Below are 20981 nucleotides of genomic sequence, written 5' to 3' on the forward strand. Positions count from 1 at the left end.
TCTTATTACTGTCTTCAACTACCTGAAGGGGCATTGTAGCCAGGTGGGGGGTGGCCTCTTCTCCCAGGTAACCAGCAATAGAACAAGGGGATACAGTCTCAAGTTGTGCTGGGGTAGGTATAGGCTGGATGTTAGGAAGAAGTTCTTCACAGAGAGAGTGATTGGCATTGGAATGGGCTGCCCAGGGAGGTGGTGGAGGCACCGTCCCTGGAGGTGTTCAAGAAAAGCCTGGATGAGGCACTTAGTGCCATGGTCTAGATGACTGGATAGGGCTGGGTGCTAGGTTGGCCTGGATGATCTTGGAGGTCTCTTCCAACCTGGTTGATTCTGTGATTCTATGATTCTATTGAGGCTCAGAAACCATATGAACCACTGGGCGTGGGTGGTTTTAATAACTCCTTTAAGCTGTGGGAGTTGCAATGTGAAATGGTAGTTGTGTTCATGAGGATGCTGTAGGAAACTTTTTTCAGTCTCCCAGTGTTCCTTCCAAGGGAGAACTGCTTTGGCCTTCTGTTGTCCTGCAGCTGTCCTCTTTAAGCTACACTCCCTTATTTTGAAGCTGCAGATCAGGCTGTTCGATCCTGAAGTATCAGATTTGCAAATGGAGATTGTTTTCACTGTCTGTATCTAATGATACAGCAATGTACTGTGAGAATTCAGAGAAATTTGTGAGGCTTAGTCTCCTTTGATAAATTCCTAATGACAGCCTCTTCATAAATAATGTATTTCTAAATGTTTTTAGTGTTTCTGCCTTACCAGGGCCCCAGTAGCTTCCCCAGAAAAGGAGCCAGGCTTGCTGTTGAGCTTTCTATTGTATTTTATTTCTTCCCTAAGAGAGTTATGTCTGTCTCCTTGCAGCCCTCTAGCAATAAATGCTTGTTATGTAGCTATCACACATCTCAAAATGCTTTTGTGTCTCCTGTGCTACGGTTCTCAAGCAACATAAACAAAAGGGATTTTATGGTTAGCATCCTAAATGGGTGAACTAATGGCTACAATGGAAAGACCTTTTGGACCTCTCTTTGAAAAGCCTTTTCATTTTTCATGCAGACAATTTGTGAATTGTTAGGTAATATTAGATACAAGTAAGAAAGTTAGAGATCTGGAGTAGTTGTTAGCAAAAGCTCTAGAGGTTAGCTGCTGTGATTGTTTGCATAGTACACTAGGATCCAGTGCTAGCAAGGTTTTAAAACTCAGGTTTTGATTTTGTTCTGAACTTGCAAATATTGTGAAAGCATTTGGTGTGAGGTGAAGCTGTGCAAGGGCTTTGGAGGATGACCTCCCCTTGTCACCCAGCGCTGGTTAAACATACCTTACCTGGTAACACTCTGCGTGTTGTGAGGTTTTCTTTCCTTAAGTCATCTAAGCATACTGTCAGAAGTTCCCCATTCATTCTTTTCAAAATGGTAAAGAAATAATTCATCATTCTTTTGAGAGCACCTCTGAAATAGGAGGAGGGTGTAGCCAAGTGGGGGTGAGTCTCTTCTGCTAGGCAACCAGCAACACAAGATTGTGCTAGATAACTACCTATTTCAATTCCAGTAAGGCACAAGTCCTGTGAGGAGAGGCTGAGGGAGCTGGGATTGTTTAGCCTGGAGAAGAGGAAACTTAGGGCTGACCTCATTGCTGTCTACAACTACCTGAAGGGAGCCCGTAGCCAGGTGGGGGTTGATCTCTTCTGACAGGCAACCAGCAACAGAACAAGGGGATCCAATCTCAAGTTGTGCCATGGGAGGTCTAGGCTGGATGTTAGGAGGAAGTTGTTGGCAGAGAGAGTGATTGGCATTGGAATGGGCCAATGGGAGGGAGGTGGTGGAGTCTCCATCCCTGGAGGTGTTCAGGGAAAGTCCGAATGAGGCTCTTAGTGCCATGGACTAGTAGATTGGACAGGGATGTGAGATAAGTTGGATTGGATGATCTTGGAGGTCTCTTCCAACCTGGTTGATTCTATGATTCTATGAATAGCATCTCAAGCTTTGAATTCTGCTTGTGTTCTGTGCCTACACCAGATGGCTCCAGCTCAGTTGGCTGGGTCGGCAGTGTACTGGAAATAACTCTACTGTACTTCATATAGCTTTATTTACTGACTCATTAATTTTAACTTTTCCAAGAAGTTTTCCCTATTCAGAAGCCATTAGTGTTAGGCTTCATGCTCTGTTAAGAATTCTAAATTACCAGGTAGAGTCCTGTCAAATTATAGGAGCAAAGCAGCTGTTTCAGACTGCCCAGAGTATGGTTAGTCTCTTATATTTATTTATGATCTTTCAGATGGCCTTTTCTGTTCTGTTAGCTCAGCTTATATTGATCATTCATTTCAAAATTGTAATTGATACCCTGCTGTTGTTGGCCAAAATTGTCAGACAGCAAAGAGTTATGTCTAATATGTTCTACTTAAATATGCATGCTGGAGGATTGTGTTTATATGGAGGCTTTGTATTTATTTATTACATCTGCAATTAGCAGGCTGTGTTGTGGATCACAGACTCACAGGATGTTGGGGGTTGAAAAGGACCCAAGGAGATCATCGAGTCCAACCCCCCCTGCCAGAGCAGGACAATCCTATCTAACACAGAGGAACACAGCCAGACAGGCCTTGAAAGTCTCCAGAGAAGGAGACCCCACAACCTCCCTGGGGAGCCTGTTCCACTGCTCTGTGACCCTTACAGTAAATAAGTTCCCCCTTGTGTTGAGGCAGAAGCTCTTTTGCTGCAGCTTACACCCATAATGTACACCCATGTATATTTATGTGCTGGGTTTGACCTTATGTCCTTCTGCATGTTCTGCAAGTGCCAACATTTCTTTTAACTAGCTCAACCATTTGTCACTGAGCAAAGGAACGTGGAATGATTTGTAGTACATAGGTTGATTACATGTCCTTCAGAAGTCTGCTGAAGAAAGCAGAATGGCACTTCATTTATTGTTGTGAACAACAAAACCCTATTGTGCTAACTCCTGCTAACGTTTGAAGAGGGCTTTTGCTCCAAGGCATGATTTGAAGTATTCTCTATTTAGTTGAGGTTAGTACTGGCAGAGGTTAGTCCATCACCACTTAATTTTTTCCTGCAGTTGTCCTGTTCATGTTTCTTCTTCTGACTTTTATAGGACTGTGGCCATAACATCTTGAGTAAATCCTGTAATATAAACTTGAGTCAAATATATCCAGGCCTTGTAGAAACAGTGAGTTCCCAACACAGTTTGAAACTGTGAATTAGTGGTGCTTGCAGGCAAAGTAATCTACAGTAACCTCCAGAAATACAACATCCAAGGCATGTCTTCAAGAGTACTTCAGAGATAAATGGCTTTGTCAGTAGGAACTGTAGTAGGCTTAACTTAGAGGTGAGGAGTAAAATAGAATCCAGAGACATATTTGAAAGCTCTGCTTTTCCAAATAATTTAAGTGTCATTGAAGAGAACTGTTCCCACCTCTCTAGAAACTTGTCATGTGAAACTTCTTTTCACTTGAGGAAGAGCACTGTGCTGCTAAATTGGCTTTATTCACTGACTTGCCATAGAAGAATTGTTGGAAGGGTAGGAAAGGAAGTGGTGGTGAAAGAGAGATGGTTATTTTCATCCCTGGTGTTTGCAGATGTGGTTGGCCTCATCTGCATTTGGATACTTTAGGCACAATTTTGTGTTTTAGACAAATTAAAGCTTTGCATTTGAATTGTACTAGAAGGCTTAGTGAGTCTCAACCTATTAACTAATTTTCATTCATGGAAAGAGCATAGATTTAGTAGCTGGGGGATATGTTCATCAGAAAAGTCTAACAGCAGTTCCACTTAAAAGTTTGGGTGTTTTACTTTCTCACCTGACATGATCAGTAATTCTGAATAGGACCAAACAGTAACTACAACTGCTTGCATGTGAGAACATTGTTGACAGTTGTGACTGTGTGCCTGGCATGGATTGCTTTATGTCTTCCAGGCGACTTTCATACTTAGTGGTCCAAACTGCATAGGTTTAATAATAGTCTGACACGTTTGGAAGTATGCTCATTAGAGTGCAAAGTCAGTAAAAATAAGCACAACTGATGTCTTCAATTAATTGCATTTAAAGTAGGATGACAATTCCACTGTAAGTTATGTTGTCTCAAAGATGTCTTTACTGTGGTTGAGATGGAACTCCTAAACTTTCTGGAGACATAATTAGAAGGCACTTCAGGCTGCATTTCAGGAAGGCCTTTGAACTGCTGGGATAGGTTTTGCTGCTTCTGCTGCTTGTGCTGCAAGCTCTATTTCCTGAAGAGGATACCTCAACTAGAGATGCAATGGGCATCTGCAGTTTGTGGGTTTGTGGACCCAGTCCTGTTCAACATCTTTATTGATGATCTGGACCAGGGGATTGAGTCCAGCATCAGTAAGTTTGCAGATGACACCAAACTAGCAGCAGGTGTTGATCTATTGGAGGGTAGGAGAGCCCTGCAGAGGGACCTTGCCAGGCTGGATGGGTGGGCAGAGGCCAGTGGGATGAGATTTAACAAGGCCAAGTGCAGGGTTCTGCACTTTGACCACAACAACCCCAAGCAGCACTACAGGCTGGGGACTGAGTGGCTGGAGAGGAGCCAGGCAGAAAGGGACCTGGGGGTACTGGTAGACTGTGGGCTGAAGATGAGTCAGCAGTGTGCCCAGGTGGCCAAGAGAACCAATGGCATCCTGGCCTGGATCAGGAACAGTGTGGCCAGTAGGACAAGGGAGGTTATTCTTCTCCTATACTCAGCACTGGTCAGGCCCCGTGTTAAGTCCTGTGTTCAGTTCTGGGCTCCTCAGTTCAAGAGAGATGTTGAGGTGCTGGAAAATGTCCAGAGAAGGGCAACAAAGCTGGTGAGGGAGCTGAGGGTGTTTAGCCTGGAGAAGAGGAGGCTCAGGGGGGACCTCATTGCTATCTAAAACTACCTGAAGGGAGGCTGTAGCCAGGTGGGAGTTGGTCTCTTCTCCCAGGCAACCAACAACAGAACAAGGGGACACAGTCTCAAGTTGTGCTGGGGGAGGTCTAGGCTGGATATTAGGAGGAAGTTGTTGGCAGAGAGAGTGATTGGCATTGGAATGGGCTGCCCAGGGAGTTGCCGTCCCTGGAAGTGTTCAAGAAAAGCCTGGATGAGGCACTTTGTGCCATGGTCTGGTTGACTGGATAGGGCTGGGTGCTAGGTTGGCCTGGATGATCTTGGAGGTCTCTTCCAACCTGGTTGATTCTATGGTTCTATGACTGAGTGGGATTAATGGCATTATTTTGGCAGAAGGCAATGGAGAATTACAAAGAGGCTTTTAAGCATTTACTAACAAATTATTACCCAACTTGCAGGGCTAGCTACAGCTTCAGACAGTACCCAAATGCTTTCAGGGAACTCTGTCTTGTTTGCAGCTGAGACTTGATTCTTCTCAGGCTTCTGGGGAAAGGAGGCAATCTCTGACCTTGTCTTCTGTCTCCTCTGGCTGACCTGTGTATCTCCAGGATTTTTCGTCTTGGCAGGATACTCTGAGGTGCAGGCAGGATGGATTGTGACATGCAGTCTCAGCACGATGTCACACTGGCTATGCAGGCTGATTGCATGGAGGCATTTAGAGTCTATTCCTGGTAAACTCATAAGAGTGGAGTTTCCAGGCAAACAAGGCAGTATGCAATAGCAACAAGCAACAGCAGACAGGAATAGAACAGCAGAGCACAGCAGAGCACACTGTCCTTACCTGCATATCTCTTTTTATCAATGTGGGACAAGACTAATTGCCCTTTGGACACAGAGTAGCCAATCAGAGTGGCATTGAGCCAAGCCTGACCATATTATTCAAAGCTATAGGCTTGCTTTAGGCAAATTTGTTAAAACCATAGGCCTTGCACAAGGCAAGCCCAAGCTAAGTGTGTGTACCTCATTTACTACAGGAGAAAAACATGCTTGGGCAGGCCAGAGTCCTTAGTCTTAGTGGCTCCAGGTTCTTTTGTCTTCTTTCCCACAGTTGCTTCTCCCTATAACAAGAGGGAGAGCAGTAAAACATGCCTGGGCACCCAGGACATGGATCAGCCTGTTTCTGGCCCATCAGGCCTATCATGACACCAGTGTTACAAGTGAAATGCTAGTTTTGCTTGAAAAATGCTGAATGCATATAACAAATTGAAAAGGTCTTGCTGTAGGACACTGCAGGTGTGACTGTCTTTTATGTAAACTTGTATTCAAATATTATGGACTCTCTATAGGTCTGCTTTCTTCTTTTCAAGCATAGCCTGAAAATATCTTGCATTGCTCCCTTAAATCCTGCTAATCTTATGTTGGGTTAAACATATTCCACTCCATTTATGGCCTGCCAGAGAAGCAAAAACAAAGCATCTTCTACATTCTTGCTTCAGATGTTTCCCTAAAGTTTTGGCTTGTGTTTGTATTCAAGGTAATGACAAGTGAACAAATAAAACTGTGTCCCTCTAGCCTTTTAATGAGCACTGCTGTTTGAAAAACAGCTTTACTGAAGAATGTTATCCATCCGAAATGTCACTCCTTTCTCTTACAGTATTTAATTAACGACAACAACATCAAAAAGTAATTAGGATTTGCTGTTTGTATATATTGCTAATTTATATTTTGCTATTGCTTTGAAAATGTTCATTTGTTCCCTGGTAAAGAATCAGCAGGAAGGTTAGAGGGTTTTAAGACTTTGATACGACTTGTGAAGTCCTCAGTGCTGCTTTCCGCCGTATGATAGTTCATTAAAACACTTGCTGATAATGAACTGCTGTTTGCAAGTGCAGTAATAACAACTTTGCCAATAACTTTGACTGAGGGCAGCTGGAAGTATTTGCATTCAGGTGAAATAGCCAGGCAGCATGCTGACTTGCCTCAGATGTTCTGCATCTACTCTGTATTAAATTGAAAGCTGCGCCTCCTGAAGTCAAGTGCACAGCTGAAGCACATCTCTTTGAAGCATAAAGGTTAATGTTAGAAGTCTTTTGAGTTTAGGACAAATATCTGAGGGGTGGGTGTCAAGTGGATGGGGCAATCTCTTTTTGCTGGTCAGCAGCAATAAGACAAGGAACAACAGCTGCCAATTGGAACAGAGAAGGTTTCACCTCAACATGAGAAGCTTCTTCACACTGAGACTGGAAAAGGCTGCCCAGAGAGGTTGTGGAGTCTCCTTCCCTGGAGACTTTCAAAACCCGTCTGGATGTGTTCCTGAGCGAACTACCCTGGGTGATCCTGCCTGGGCAGGAAAGTTGAACTTGATGATCTCTGGAGGTCCCTTCCAACCTCTAAAGTTCTGTGCTTCTGTGACCCAACCCTTAATCTGGTTCTGTAGCACTGTATCTCCGCTTCAGTAAACATTGCTAACAGTAGCTGCAGATTTTTCTCCTCCCTTCCCTCCCTTCCCTCCCTTCCCTCCCTTCCCTCCCTTCCCTCCCTTCCCTCCCTTCCCTCCCTTCCCTCCCTTCCCTCCCTTCCCTCCCTTCCCTCCCTTCCCTCCCTTCCCTCCCTTCCCTCCCTTCTCTCCCTTCTCTCCCTTCTCTCCCTTCTCTCCCTTCTCTCCCTTCTCTCCCTTCTCTCCCTTCTCTCCCTTCTCTCCCTTCTCTCCCTTCTCTCCCTTCTCTCCCTTCTCTCCCTTCTCTCCCTTCTCTCCCTTCTCTCCCTTCTCTCCCTTCTCTCCCTTCTCTCCCTTCTCTCCCTTCTCTCCCTTCTCTCCCTTCTCTCCCTTCTCTCCCTTCTCTCCCTTCTCTCCCTTCTCTCCCTTCTCTCCCTTCTCTCCCTTCCCTCTCTTCCCTCTCTTCCCTCCCTTCTTCTTTTCCCCTTTCTCTCCTCCTTTCTTGCTCTCTCTTTCTCTTTTACTCTCTCTCTTTCTTTCTCCCTCTCTCTTTTGCTCTCTCTCTCCCTTCCCTCCCATTGTTTCTTTCCACTTTACAAATAGATGTTTCACAGGCATTTGGGTAAGCCAGAGCTGCTCGAGTGCATTATGCTATCTTATAGATTTTTCTATCTTAGAGACAGAAAAATGAAGCTCTTCTTTCCATCTTGGCTTCAGGAGGTATAAGGCTGAACACTCCTTTTCACCTACATCTGAGGGTCTAAAGTATTAATTATGATAACAAGCATTATCTGTATTTGTGTGTATTTGATCTGGTAGGAGGTGTTGCAGTAAAGTTAATGTATTGATTGTGGAAGTGAATTGTGTAATTAAAAACTGTAATGACTGGAATAAAGACTGTTGTGAATAATTAAGCTTTAAATACACAAGGACTTTCTGTTACAGTGCCTGCAGTTGAATTCACTTAACTGTGAAGATTGATTTATTTCTTTCCAAAAAGGGTTCTCTGCAAAATGTACCTTTGAATTGCTGGGATGGCTTTTGCTGCTTGTGCTGCAAGCTCTATTTCTAGAGGAGGATACCTAAACTAAAGATGCAATGGAACTTGGCAGTTCATGGGTTACTGCTGTCTTGCTTTTAAGGCTTGTTTTTAGCTCGAACACCCTTTCATCCTCAGTCAAATTAGCAAATAGATTTAGAAGCAATTCTTGGGTGCCATTTCAGTGGTGTAGAGAAAATGAGACCCCAAAGAAATTTAACTTGCATAATTGTTTACTTCTCAAACTTTCCTCACCAAATGCCGTGCTTCCTCCTGTGAGGCCAGTTTGTGCTACTGCACAGTGAATCAGGCACAGTGGGAGTGAAAATTTTATCCTTGCAATATTATAAGATGGAGGAAATAGGACCTGAGCTTGTAGCAGTAGGACAGGCAACATGTGGATGTTTGCTGTATATCTGCCACTTTATGAGGACTGTAGAAAATGCTGTTTATGGAGAGTGTCTGGTTTCTTGCATCTCTGCTTTACGGTACTTACCTATCCAGTGTAGAGAATGTCTGCTACTTAATACCAGTTTACCTCGTGGTTTTTATTTCTTCTTTAAACAGCTCTGCCAAGTATAGACTCTTTATCTGATGCTGATGTCCTGTTGGCATCTCGTGCTCATAAGTCAGTCTTTAACTAAAGCTCTCAATGATGTGGTCTGCATTAGCTTAGAATCTGTGACTGCAAAGCTGTGGAGCAACTTTAGTGAACATACAAAGCTAAAAGCAGACCTATTTTGGGGCATTTTTCTTTTGAGACTGAGCTGTTAACAGGTCACCAGGAGTCTATGTGGCTACTAATGCCAGTCCAAGAAGGGTCCAGAAGCACATAAATAAAGCCAGGAGAAACAGAAGTTTGCAAGGAGAGTGAGCTCAGCCTTATCCTAGAAACTCGGGGGGCCCTGGCTATAATAGAAACGGGATTTAGGTCATGACAGCCATCAGCTTATACTTGATTGTGTGAGTCTCCCATTCACCTTGCACTTGAATTTGTGTACTTGCTAATTTTGTGTGGAAGAGATTAATCTGCAAATTAGTAGGCTGTTTGGAGGGTTTTTTGTCACTTGATTTTCAGGCAAATTTCCCCCTGAATCAGGTCAGAGAGTCACAAAGAATGCAGAAGAGAGGAGGCAGGGTTTATAGCGACCCAACTGTCCTCTGATTTGCAACTGACAGCTTGAGAGTGACTAAATGATTCAAGTGGTAGCTTACAGATATGTGTGTGTGTAGAATTAGGTAGAAGATTCAGCATGAGGCTCGATGTGATGTTCAATACAATTTCCTGTAAATAATTGTTTTTCATACTTTATTTTACAGTTGCTGCTAACTTACAGAAGATAGTAGATGATCCAAAGGCCTTGAAAACACTGACTTTTAAATTGGTAAGTAAAAGCATGGAGGGAAAAAACAAACTAATTAACACAGTATTCACACAGAGTCTGGATTTCATCTGATTTACAGCTACTTTGCTCACTAAATATGTTGAGAGATAAGATGATTGAAATTGCCATGTGTGAGAGAAAAGAATCTAACCCCCATTTTGACAGGACATTACAGGTACGTACAGTCACATAGCTCCATAACTGTGCAGTGAGAAGGAGGTTCACTCACATGGATTCTGAGGAAGTCTGAGGCTTATGTGAGAAACTACAGAGAGAAAAGTCTGGGGGAAAAGTGCAGAAACAAGCAAAGGAACTGTTAACTCCTTTCCACCCCCAAATACCAAAGATCTGCCCTGGATGATGTGTTGTATGCTGATGAACATTTTATTCCAATCACATTTATTCCAACATTTGCCACCATTTTTCTTGCACACAGGTTGCCCTCTCCAGCTGACCATTCACACTTGCAAGACGATTGTAATCCCACTGTATTTCATTGCTGTTTCTCTCTCACTTCTTTCTGTCCCTGGGTTTGGGTCATAGAATCGTAGAATCAACCAGGTTGGAAGAAATCTCCAAGATCATCCAGTCCAACCTAGCACCCAGCCTTATCCAGTCAACTAGACCATGGCACTAAGTGCCTCAGCCAGGCTTTGCTTGAACACCTCCAGGGACAGTGACTCCACCACCTCCCTGGGCAGCCCATTCCAATGCCAATCACTCTCTCTGGGAAGAACTTCCTCCTAACATCCAGCCTATACTCCCCCCAGCACAACTTGAGACTGTGTCCCCTTCTTCTGTTGCTGGTTGCCTGGTAGAAGAGACCAACCCCCACCTGGCTACAGCCTCCCTTCAGGTAGTTGTAGAGACCAATGATGTCCCCCCTGAGCCTCCTCTTCTCCAGTTTAAAAGCTGATGCTTCTCTTTTTGCAGCTGCTCTGCGTTCTTGCTGCCTAAACATCTGTCTCAGATTTATTGTATAGTCAGTGGCGTCACACCAAGAGTGTTTAGATACATACATACTCCAGAGACTCTATTTAGTGACTTTTGAGATATCTTGAAAAATTGCAGTGATCTTTAACTTGCTGCTTCAGTGGAATAAGAACTGTAAAACACTCTTTGAAGAGAGAACGTCTGTTTTAGGTGTCTAATCAAAGTAAATTTGAATGAGTAGCCTGATGTGCTTCCACAAGTATGAAGTGAGTACACTTGCAGTCATGAAAGCTCAATAATGTCACTCAGCGCACCTTCTGCGCACAGTCTGAGAGCTCTTTTCCTTATACTGCATAAAACCTGTTCAGCTGAAGTGTTTAATGGCTACTAATGCATAAAAGCATCACAAGCATTTTTATAGGGTGAACCAACTGTTCTGACTCTTTTCTTTCTGGGGATATACCAAAGAGCCTGAGGGCATCTGTTATAAGTAATTTACCTTTACACAGTGTGCATCCAATTTGTAGAATCATAGAATCAACCAGGTCGGAAGAGACCTCCAAGATCATCCAGGCCAACCTAGCACCCAGCCCTATCCAGTCAACTAGACCATGGCACTAAGTGCCTTGGCCAGGCTTTGCTTGAAGACCTCCAGGGACACTGACTCCACCACCTCCCTGGGCAGCCCATTCCAATGCCAATCACTCTCTCTGCCAACAACTTCCTCTTCACATCCAGCCTATACTTTCCCCAGCACAACTTGAGACTGTGTCCCCTTGTTCTGTTGCTGGTTGCCTGGGAGAAGAGATCAACCCCCATCTAGCTGCAGTCTCCCTTCAGGTAGTTGTAGAAAGCAATGAGGTCACTACTGAGCCTCCTCTTCTCCAGGCTGCACACCCCCAGCTCCCTCAGCCTCTCCTCATAGGGTTTGTGTTCCAGGCCCCTCACCAGCTTTGTTGCCCTTCTCTGGACACGTTCCAGCACCTCAACATCTCTCTTGAATTGAGAAGCCCAGAACTGGACACAGTACTCAAGGTGTGGCCTGAGCAGTGATGAGTACAGGGGCAGAATAACCTCCCTTGTCCTGCTGGCCACACTGTTTCTGATACAGGCCAGGATGTCATTGGTTCTCTCAGCCACCTGGGCACACTGCTGGCTCATCTTCAGCCTACTATCCACCAGTACTCCCAGGTCCCTTTCTGCCTGGCTGCTCTCCAGCCACTCTGTCCCCATCCTGTAGCACTGCTTGGGGTTGTTGTGGCCAAAGTGTAGAACCCTGCACAATTGTATTACTGTTTTCATTTATCTCCCAGACAGATGAAGAAGCAAATTTTATATTTAAAAACCAAAATGTTAGAATATTTTGCCTGTATTTGTGTGTGTAATTTTTTAAAACCAGAACTAAAGTAACAATTCAATCCTCAGCAAGGTGATTTTGTATTCTTATCACTATTTCATAGAATCATAGAATCAACCAGTTTGGAAGAGACCTCCAAGATCATCCAGTCCAACCTATCCATCCAGTCCAACCTATCCAACCAAGATCATCTATTTCAGCCCTATCCAGTCAACTAGACCAAACTGATTATTAGTACCAGGTTGTGGTGCCACAGATTTTACTGTCAGAAAGTACCACCCTTCTGCAAATACTAGTGTTTACTCTTCCTATCCCAAACAGACCTGCTAGCTGGACTAGCGAGACATTAGACATCTATAGCTCAACCCTAAACAGCAGATTCTATACGTGTAGATTATTTGCTCTTCCTGAGTGAAAACACCATGCTTGTATGAAAAAGCAAATTTGACTTCAGTCCAGAAAGTTTGGATTAAAGAATTTTGCTCTTTAATTGCTCACTCCCCAGTATTTTGTTCATACTTTTTAATATTGATTAAAGGAGTGTGCTAAAATTAAGGTTGTAGTTGGCTGACGCTGACAGAGAGTAGACGTAACAGTCTGAAAGGTTTCCTTTTGTGGATGAATTTCTCACCAGTAGAGGACATAAATTGATAAACATGAACAACTCGTGCTGAGAAATGTCCTTGGGACGCTGCTAAACCAGGAAACCAAACTGTAAACAAGTGAGCACCCCACACACAGCTGCAGTGGGCAGAGTTAGATAGCCAAGGGGGCTGGAGTAGGTGGTCTGGAGGGCTGACCCTTTAGAACGTTGTGTTCTATTAACCTCTGCACACATTACATGTAACCTTGCAATCATCACCTGTAACCAATCTTTAGTTGAGCACGCCTCTTGTAAGGATGCATATAAGTCTCTGCATCACGGAAATAAAGCAGATTATGACCATCTAACCATATTGGTGAACAGAGTCATTTTACCCAAGTGCTCCACCGGCATCCTTCTAGGAAGCTGTTTGATGACTAAGGGATATGGAGAAAATTTATAGCCTGGCTGTCAAATTCTCCTTTGTAGTGTGATTTATTAAACATTTCTGTTTGTACTTGCAGGCCTCTGGCTGTGATGGCACTGAGATTCCTGATGAAGTGAAACTGATTGGGTTTGCTCAGTTAAGCGTCAGCTGATGTCTGTCCCCTGACCTCAAGCCCAATTGTGAGATCGCGAAGAGGCCAGCTTAGATGCAAAGGAAGTTTAATGCACCACACACTGAGTTCTGCTTCATCCTTTAGCAATTCACAAAGTCAGAACAAGCGAAGCCCACAGCTACACCGCTGCTGCTAATGTTCAGAATGCTACTAAATGTCTCTTAGCAGTTGATTTGAATTCCCCCTAAGTGAAAAAAGCCTGTGGAAATGCACTCAGGTGGCTATATTTATTGGTTACAAAAGGAATTTTCTATCAAGCTACTTCTTTCATAAACTTTGAGTGATACTATTTTAACTGTACTTGTGGTTGACGATACTGCCTCTGTTCTGTTTAGAAATTAACATAAATATAAGATTTAAGAATTATTAGCCAAACTTGAACTCTAGTTTTAAAACTGACTGTGAATTTTATTTTTCATATATTTATGCATTACACATCCTAGTAATAAGAAAATCATTTGACTTGATTATATGCTATTTGCAGTTAATCTCCCGTTATTTAAAAAGAAAAAAAGGTTTCAGGTATATCTTTGAAGTATTTGGTATCTTCTAGGGTTTGTTTTTCTTTTTTTCATTAGGCATTAGCAAGCTTTTGTTGGTTGTATATCTGAAAAACAGTCCACAAACTGATTGTCTAGGGAGTAGGAGGTGCCTTGCAGATATTAATGTTTTAAGAATGTGCCTGAGGCTGCTTAAATAACCTCCACTTCTAGAAGTACCAGACATATGGTACAACAGCAAGGAGGGGATGTACAGTAGCAAAGGTGTGAGAGTATTTTGACTTTGCTACATTGCAGAGTATGAGCTAAGACTACTTCAAACTGTTGTCTTTAAGGTAGACTGCTTACTGTGTCCATCTCTGATCTGACACGTCCTTAATGATGGAAACTGACTTCATACAGGTGATAAAAACTTGAACAATGGAACTGAAGCTTTACTTGAAGTTCTGCAAAATACCCAAGGTGGAATGAAAATAGGGCTTTGTGCAATGATCAAGTAAAACTCTGTTACAAAGAAAACACTTCTGATCTAAGTAGTTTTATGTTAACCTGTGACAGATATTATGGAGCTAGCGAACCTTAGAAAGACTTTCAAATCTGGAGCTGTGTTTCTTGGAGGTTCCAATTTAAACTACTTCCTAGCTAATCCTAGATAAGAGGCAGCTCTTTAATATACTGAAAATGGCAACTATATATCATTGAGAAAAATTATTTATAAAGCCTTGTCATAATCATTGAGGTGTTCTGGACCCATTTGCATAAGACTCAATGTAATCCCATCCCATCCTACTGTTTACATGATGATTACTCCAAGATGACTGCAAAAGGTTAAAAAAATAAAATTGAAATAAAAGTGTATTGCACAAACTGATCTGTATTTTGAATTTTCATGCTCTGTGTTATGCATTTTGATGGCTGTGTGGCAGGGTGCTGGTATAAATACCTGCTGGCCTTACTGAGTTTAAGAGCAACACTGAGGGAAGAAGAAAGGGAGAAAACACTGTGTGGTGGTTTGAGTGTTCCCCATCCCCCACTTTGGAAATCACCCAGACTGGACTCAGCCAGCCCTGGAAAGTTGAATGAAGCTTATTATTTACAGCTTAGCATAATATACAAGCAGATATTTACAGTAGTTACAGTTATATATACAGAAATATACAAGGTAAAAGGTAATACAGAAAGACAACAGCCCTCCCAGAAACCTGAGTCCCCAGGAGGGGCTCCCAACAGCCTTTCCACCTTCTCCCACCCCTCTCAACCTTACCCCAGTCCCAAGGAAGAATGGAGGTTTGGCCAGGGGGTTAGGAAGCAAAGTGGATTAATCAGAGAGGGCAGAGAGGCTAGAGAGAAATGCAGCTCAGGCAATGCCCCAAGAAGTGCCTTATCTATGTTTGGATTCTTGTTCTTATATCCCTCAGCAAGCCTGTAAGTGAAGTTGACATCACCATTGTTTTCCTTTCACAGCCTGTGATCTAATCCTTCTCACCAAAACATTCTAGCTAGCTTCAAACTAGCAGACACTGCTTGTTCATTTATGGGAGATGGTTGCTCCTGACTGCTTACTTTACAATGGTCTGCAGAAGCCATTTTTAAGACTCCTGATAGAATCATAGAATCAACCAGGTTGGAAGAGACCTCCAAGATCAGCCAGCTCTACCTAGCACCCAGCCCTATCCAGTCAACTAGACCATGGCACTAAGTGCCTCAGCCAGGCTTTGCTTCAACACCTCCAGGGATGGCGACTCCACCACCTCCCTGGGCAGCCCATTCCAATGCCAATCACTCTCTCTGGCAACAACTTCCTCCTAACATCCAGCCTGGACCTCCCCTGGCACAACTTGAGACTGTGTCCCCTTGTTCTGTTGCTGCTTGCCTGGCAGAAGAGACCAACCCCACCTGGCTACAGCCTCCCTTCAGGTAGCTGCAGACAGCAATGAGCTCTGCCCTGAGCCTCCTCTGCTGCAGGCTGCACACCCCCAGCTCCCTCAGCCTCTCCTCACAGGGCTCTGTTCCAGGCCCCTCCCCAGCCTTGGTGCCCTTCTCTGGACACGCTCCAGCACCTCAACATCTCTCTTGCACTGAGGTGGTTGTGCTTGAAGCAATCCTTTGGTTATTTGAGCAGGAGGTGCATGCCTGTGGGATGCTGGTTTGTGTGGGGGAAAGGGTGGGAGGTGTCCGGGTTGCAGGGCCACAGCTGAGGCCAGTTGGAGCAATTGAGGCCCCCTCAGGTGTTCGCTGCCCGCGGGGCCGTTAGCGGGGGCGGGCTGGGGCGCGTGGGTGTTTTGTTCTGTGCTGGGGCCCGGCTGGAGGCAGGGAGCAGAAGCGTCCTCTCCTGCCTTGCTTTTGGGGTCTCTGAACCTGTGGCTGCCGGTTTTGGTAATCTGCTGGCGTCTTCTGCACCAACACGACCTCGGCGCTTGGTAAGTGTCTGTTTATCTCTTGCCTTTCTTTGGCTAATGCTTCGCCTGAGTCAGCTTGTGCAGGTTTTGCCCTGCGCCCCTCAGGGCCCCCCAGAGGGGTCGGGCAGGGAACTTGTGGCAGCTCTCGATGGCTGTGCGGGGAGACAGCGCCTCTGGAAATGCGCCGGTGTGTGTCTGGAGAGCCTCTGCTGTGCCGGTACTGCTTTGTGTCTGCTCTGGGCGGCAGGCTGCAATTTGACAGCTATTTGCTCGTTGTTAATCTTTGCGTTGCAGCAGGAATAAACGAGCTGCTGAAATGCCCAGTGCCCGGTGGAACAGTTGGTAACTTGCAGCGCTCTGACGGGCTGCCCACTGAGCAGGGCCCAAAGGGGTTAAGCCCTGCTGTTACATTGACTTACATAAGATACAATCGATGCACCTCAACATGCTTCACCGCTATTGACTAATGCCCCTGCAAAGCAGTCAGCTGCTTATTTTTCTTGTTTTCAGGCAAAGAAATGAACGGTCAGGGAAGCTTGTTGTGTTCATGGCTCTGTAAAACAAGTGGGAAGGTAGAATTGGGTTAAAATAGTGCTCTGCTTGCTGTATGCCTCCCCGGAGGCTGGGGGAAGAGGTGTTGGGGTATGAGTAGCGACGCTCAAATGTGCTCCTCTGCTGTCATGGTTAGGGCTGCAGAGGAGGTATCTAAATAAAGAAGAATGGGATACTGTAATTGATGCAGTCAGCAGTAGTGTACCAAGATGAAGCTGTAAGAGTTGTTGCTCACTTGCAGTCTGAGGCAGGAACATGCCAGTGCTTCACTGAGCTGCTTTGGTCCAGTGAGACAGCAAGTTCATGCAGCAGTGTTAGTTACTGCAGCTGTGTTGGTTTCTTTATGGTTAGTTTTCCTGGAAAAGGAGTTCATAAGGACAATGACCTGAACAAAAAGGTAGTTAAAGCTTTAGTGTCTGTTAAAATAAAGTGCATAAGAAATTTATTCTTGCAGCTCTATACAGATGGGGGAGGGAACTGAAAGTAAAAAGATACAGTAGGTTGTAGTAGTGCAGTAGTAGAAAGTAGTGTGCAAGTAATGACAGAGTAGAAATAGACACCATGTAGAAGTTTGCTGCCTGCACATTATATATTCATAATCCTCTCCTGAGTAAGAAGCAGGAAGATAAAAATAGTAACTGTTAATTCATGTTTACATGCTAAACATTTAGGATGTGAGTGCAGTCCTCACATGTATGACATGACTTGCCCCACAGCAATTGTGGTGTTTGTGTTAGAAAGGTATCTTTGTCCTCTTGCTGGCTGGAGTTACCTAACTGTGCTTGGTGGAAAAGGTCTCTAATGAGGTGAAGCTGGAACAGGTGAGCTACCACATAGCTGTTTCTGAGGCCAGGAAAAGAAGGCTTAATTAAATAGCTCTAAAAATACAGCTGTCTGTAGTGATGATTATGTGCCAGTGCTTGCAGCTGGGCATTTGCAGGCTCTGTGGGCTGATGAACGTCAGTGTCTGTGAGGCCAGCCCTGCCCTTGTGCTCTGGTTAGCGTGCTGCAAGTAGCTGTGTGCTGTGGCCTGAGATGGATGTCAGTTCGATTCAGTGCTTATTGTTTTCAAAGTGTTAAAAAGGGATTAATATAAGCATGGGATTTAGCTCAGCACAAAAAAGCATCTAGAGAATAACTGGTTTGTACGTGTGTAAAGGAGTGGGAGAAAAGGGACATTTCCAGCCTTTTATCTTCTGGGACTTCAGCGTGGGCTTTGGGCCAGGAAAGCTGCCTCCCACTTTGGCAGCTTATGCTTTTCTTGCCAAGAGAACAGGGAACACATGTCTCTTTGCTCTGTCAAGTGCTGCCCTCAGATATTCCCACTGGCGCATACCGAGTTGTGCTCAATCTGCAATGCAGCTAGGTACTTGTGGTACATATTCTTGCTTTCTAGCAGCAGTGTTCTACCTGCTATCACGATTTTCTTTACAGACCTCCCTTGCCCTAGAGCATGCTTTTGCTTTGTGTGGAGTTGGAAGGGCGAGCAGGGAAATAAGCCAGGAAACATCACTGAATTTTCTCTCCCACATGTTCTCTCCTGAGATAAGGTTGGATGTGTATCTTTTTACAGGTCTAATTTGAAATATCCAATTTGAGGGAGCAGTCCTATAAAATTCAGTTGTGGGGCATCACTTGAAAATGTTTTTCAGTACTTCTATTTGTCTGAGAGGGAACACTGTGTGCAGCTTGTAAAGGATGTGCCTCCCTCTCATGCTTTTCTTAATCAGGGATTTGTTTGCCTTTTCACCACCTACCTCTGCATAATGGTGCTGGATGGTGAGATTGGCCTGTGCCTGAAATCAATTAGCTCTGATGATGAATCTGACGCAGACCTTAAACACTGCTAATTGAGTGCCATGGAAGTGCTGATTTCTGTTTAGCAGGGAATAGAGGATGCTCCCCCCACCTTGTTTTTCGAAGCAGCAAAAGACTGAGACCTTTCTTGATAATGAATAGCAGTTGGTATCATTTTTTTTCTGAATCAATTGTGATATAATTGCTGTGGGTTTTTCTGCTACTCATGCACGCACTAAGAATGCTAATTACTTTAAAATGAGAAGTTGGAAAAGCAGTGGGAGCCTACATCTTCCAGTTCCTTGTGCACGTGCTTTGCTAATGAGCTGGTGGAACAGCTGAATTTTACTCAAATGATGAAGTTGCAGCAAAGTCTATTTTTATTGCACAAGTCTGATGAAATATCTAGGCCTATTAGTTGAGAATTGTGACAGTTTAGTCGCTCATTTTCCCTCTGTGACTAACATTACAGCACGTGTAAAAATGTGAGTTTATAGCTGGTTTGTGATCAATTGATGCTCATCAAGCTGTGTGTTTTGTCATTGTAATCTGAGATGTCAAAACTAAACTTGGTAGGTTTGAAGTTGTCCACTACTAATAATGTTTGGAATGTGGGAAATGATGCCCCAGTGAGCAATTACAAAAAAACTAAGGACATAGCAAGTAGGAGAAGTATGTAATTTTCACTGCATAAACCAATAGGGAGGCACTCTTGTCCTTCTCAAGACATGAATAATTTGCCATCTAATTTTCAAATGTGGGTTTGAAAGGCTGCCATGGTTTATTGTTTTAGTAGGGTGTAGAAAATCATGTACACTAGTGGGCATGTTTATTGTAGAGAAACAGCTATTAGAAAGGGATTTGGAATAGGCAGAAAATACATCTCTCTCCTTTTTTATTTTTTCCCCATAGGTACAAATGTTAATAATGAAAAATCAGCTCTTATTTCAAACATGGAACTATTTATTCTGGAAATAAGCACTGAATTTTAATTAATCCCTGTAATAATTCAAGTTTGTTCAGGGAAGATGGTGCGGAGGCATAGGAATCGCAGGATGTTAGGGGTTGGAAGGGACCCAAGGAGATCATCAAGTCCAACCCCCCTGCCAGAGCAGGACAATGCTATCTAACACAGATCACAGAGGAACATGTCCAGACAGGCCTTGAAAGGCTCCAGAGTAGGAGACCCCACAGCCGTTCTGGGAAGCCTATTCTAGTGTTCTGTGACCCTTACAGTAAAGAAGGTCCCCCTTGTGTTGAGGTGGAACCTCTTGTGCTGCAATTTACATCCATTACTCCTTGTCCTATCACAGGAAGCAAGTGAGCAGAGCCTGTGTGTCCCCCACTCCTGACCAGCCCTCAGATACTTATAAACATTTATCAAATCCCCTCTAAGTCTTCTTTTCTCCAGACTAAAAAGCTTCAGATCTCTCAGACTCTCCTCATAAGCCATGCCCTTCAGTCCCTTCATCATCCTCACAGCCCTCTGCTGGACCCTCTCCAGCAGATCCCTGTCCCTCTTAAACTGGGGAGCCCAAAACTGAACACAGCATTCAAGGTCTCACCATGGCAGAGTAGAGGGGGAGGAGAACCTCCCTTGATCTGCTGGACTCACTCTTCCTAATACACCCCAGGATCCCATTGGCCTTCTTGGCGAGAAGAGCACATTGCTGTGCCATGGTTAACTTGTTAGCCACCAGCACTCCCAGGTCTCTCTCCACAGGGCTGCTCTCCAGCAGATCACCTCCCAGCCTGTACTGGTGCAGTTTGTTATTCGTCCCCAGATGCAGGACTCTGCACTTGTCCTTGTTGAACCTCATTTGGTTCCTCTGTGCCCAGCTCTCAGTCTGTCCAGGTCTCTCTGGATGGCCACACAGCCTTCAGCTGTATCAGCCAAGCCTCCCAGCTTGGTGTCATCAGCAAACTTGCTGAGCAGGCAGGAATGCTGAAGTTCTTGACACGTACTTTGTGCAAAAGGCTTTTCTAGTTTTGTTGTGTTTAGTTTGCATCTGCAAACGCTGTGGCTTTGTTCCCTTTGAGGAGGATCAAGGTATGACGTCTCAAAATGTAAAGGAATTTAAGACTACTTTGGTAACTGTACCAGAAATTAACAGTTGTTATGAATTATGACTACTAATTCCTGTATAAATATTAACTTTATTATTAATATTTAAAAATTTGGATAATTCCCTGAGGCTCTTTGGATTTTCAGTCGACAGGAAGCAATTGCACAGAATTAAACAATTTAAACAATCAAAACTTGGGAAACAGCAACACAAAACCAGGAAAAATTGTAACTATGCCTATGGAGTCTTGGCATTCACTCCAGCAGATGTACTCACAACTCTTTTGGTGCCTGAATAAGTCTCCTGTATCAAAGACGCTTTCAAACTCATGATGATCCCAAGGTAAAATGCAAATATTTCAGACAGAGGGAGGAAATGCTGATAAGCCACTGGTGTTAGCTGGCTCAGAGGTGATCTTATTACTGTCTACAACTACCTGAAGGGGCACTGTAGCCAGGTGGGGGGTGGCCTCT

General features: G+C 44.1%; 1 protein-coding gene and 2 long non-coding RNA genes across 4 annotated transcripts in view; 2 read left to right on the plus strand and 1 right to left on the minus strand.

Moving 5' to 3' along the window:
- The window catches only part of STK39 (serine/threonine kinase 39), a 117299-nt gene extending 102734 nt beyond the window's left edge, over positions 1-14565 (plus strand). The window contains 2 exon segments of the mRNA XM_064163611.1: positions 9637-9701; positions 13099-14565. Coding sequence (XP_064019681.1) covers positions 9637-9701; positions 13099-13173 — 140 coding nt within the window. The 3' untranslated portion in view covers positions 13174-14565.
- A 1341-nt stretch (positions 14566-15906) lies between these two features.
- Positions 15907-20981, plus strand: part of LOC135186174 (uncharacterized) — a 250372-nt gene continuing 245297 nt past the window's right edge. For both annotated transcript variants that reach the window (XR_010306749.1, XR_010306751.1), the window contains exon 1: positions 15907-16114. This is a non-coding gene — a long non-coding RNA (uncharacterized LOC135186174). The remainder of the gene's footprint in view (positions 16115-20981) is intronic.
- Positions 16119-17401, minus strand: LOC135186178 (uncharacterized). The gene is made up of 3 exons (XR_010306752.1): positions 17337-17401; positions 16881-17001; positions 16119-16798 (listed from the first exon to the last, which is right to left on the minus strand). It is a non-coding gene; the product is annotated as an uncharacterized LOC135186178 (long non-coding RNA).

Source organism: Pogoniulus pusillus, chromosome 2, assembly GCF_015220805.1.
Source record: "Pogoniulus pusillus isolate bPogPus1 chromosome 2, bPogPus1.pri, whole genome shotgun sequence".
NCBI classification, from domain to species: domain Eukaryota; kingdom Metazoa; phylum Chordata; class Aves; order Piciformes; family Lybiidae; genus Pogoniulus; species Pogoniulus pusillus.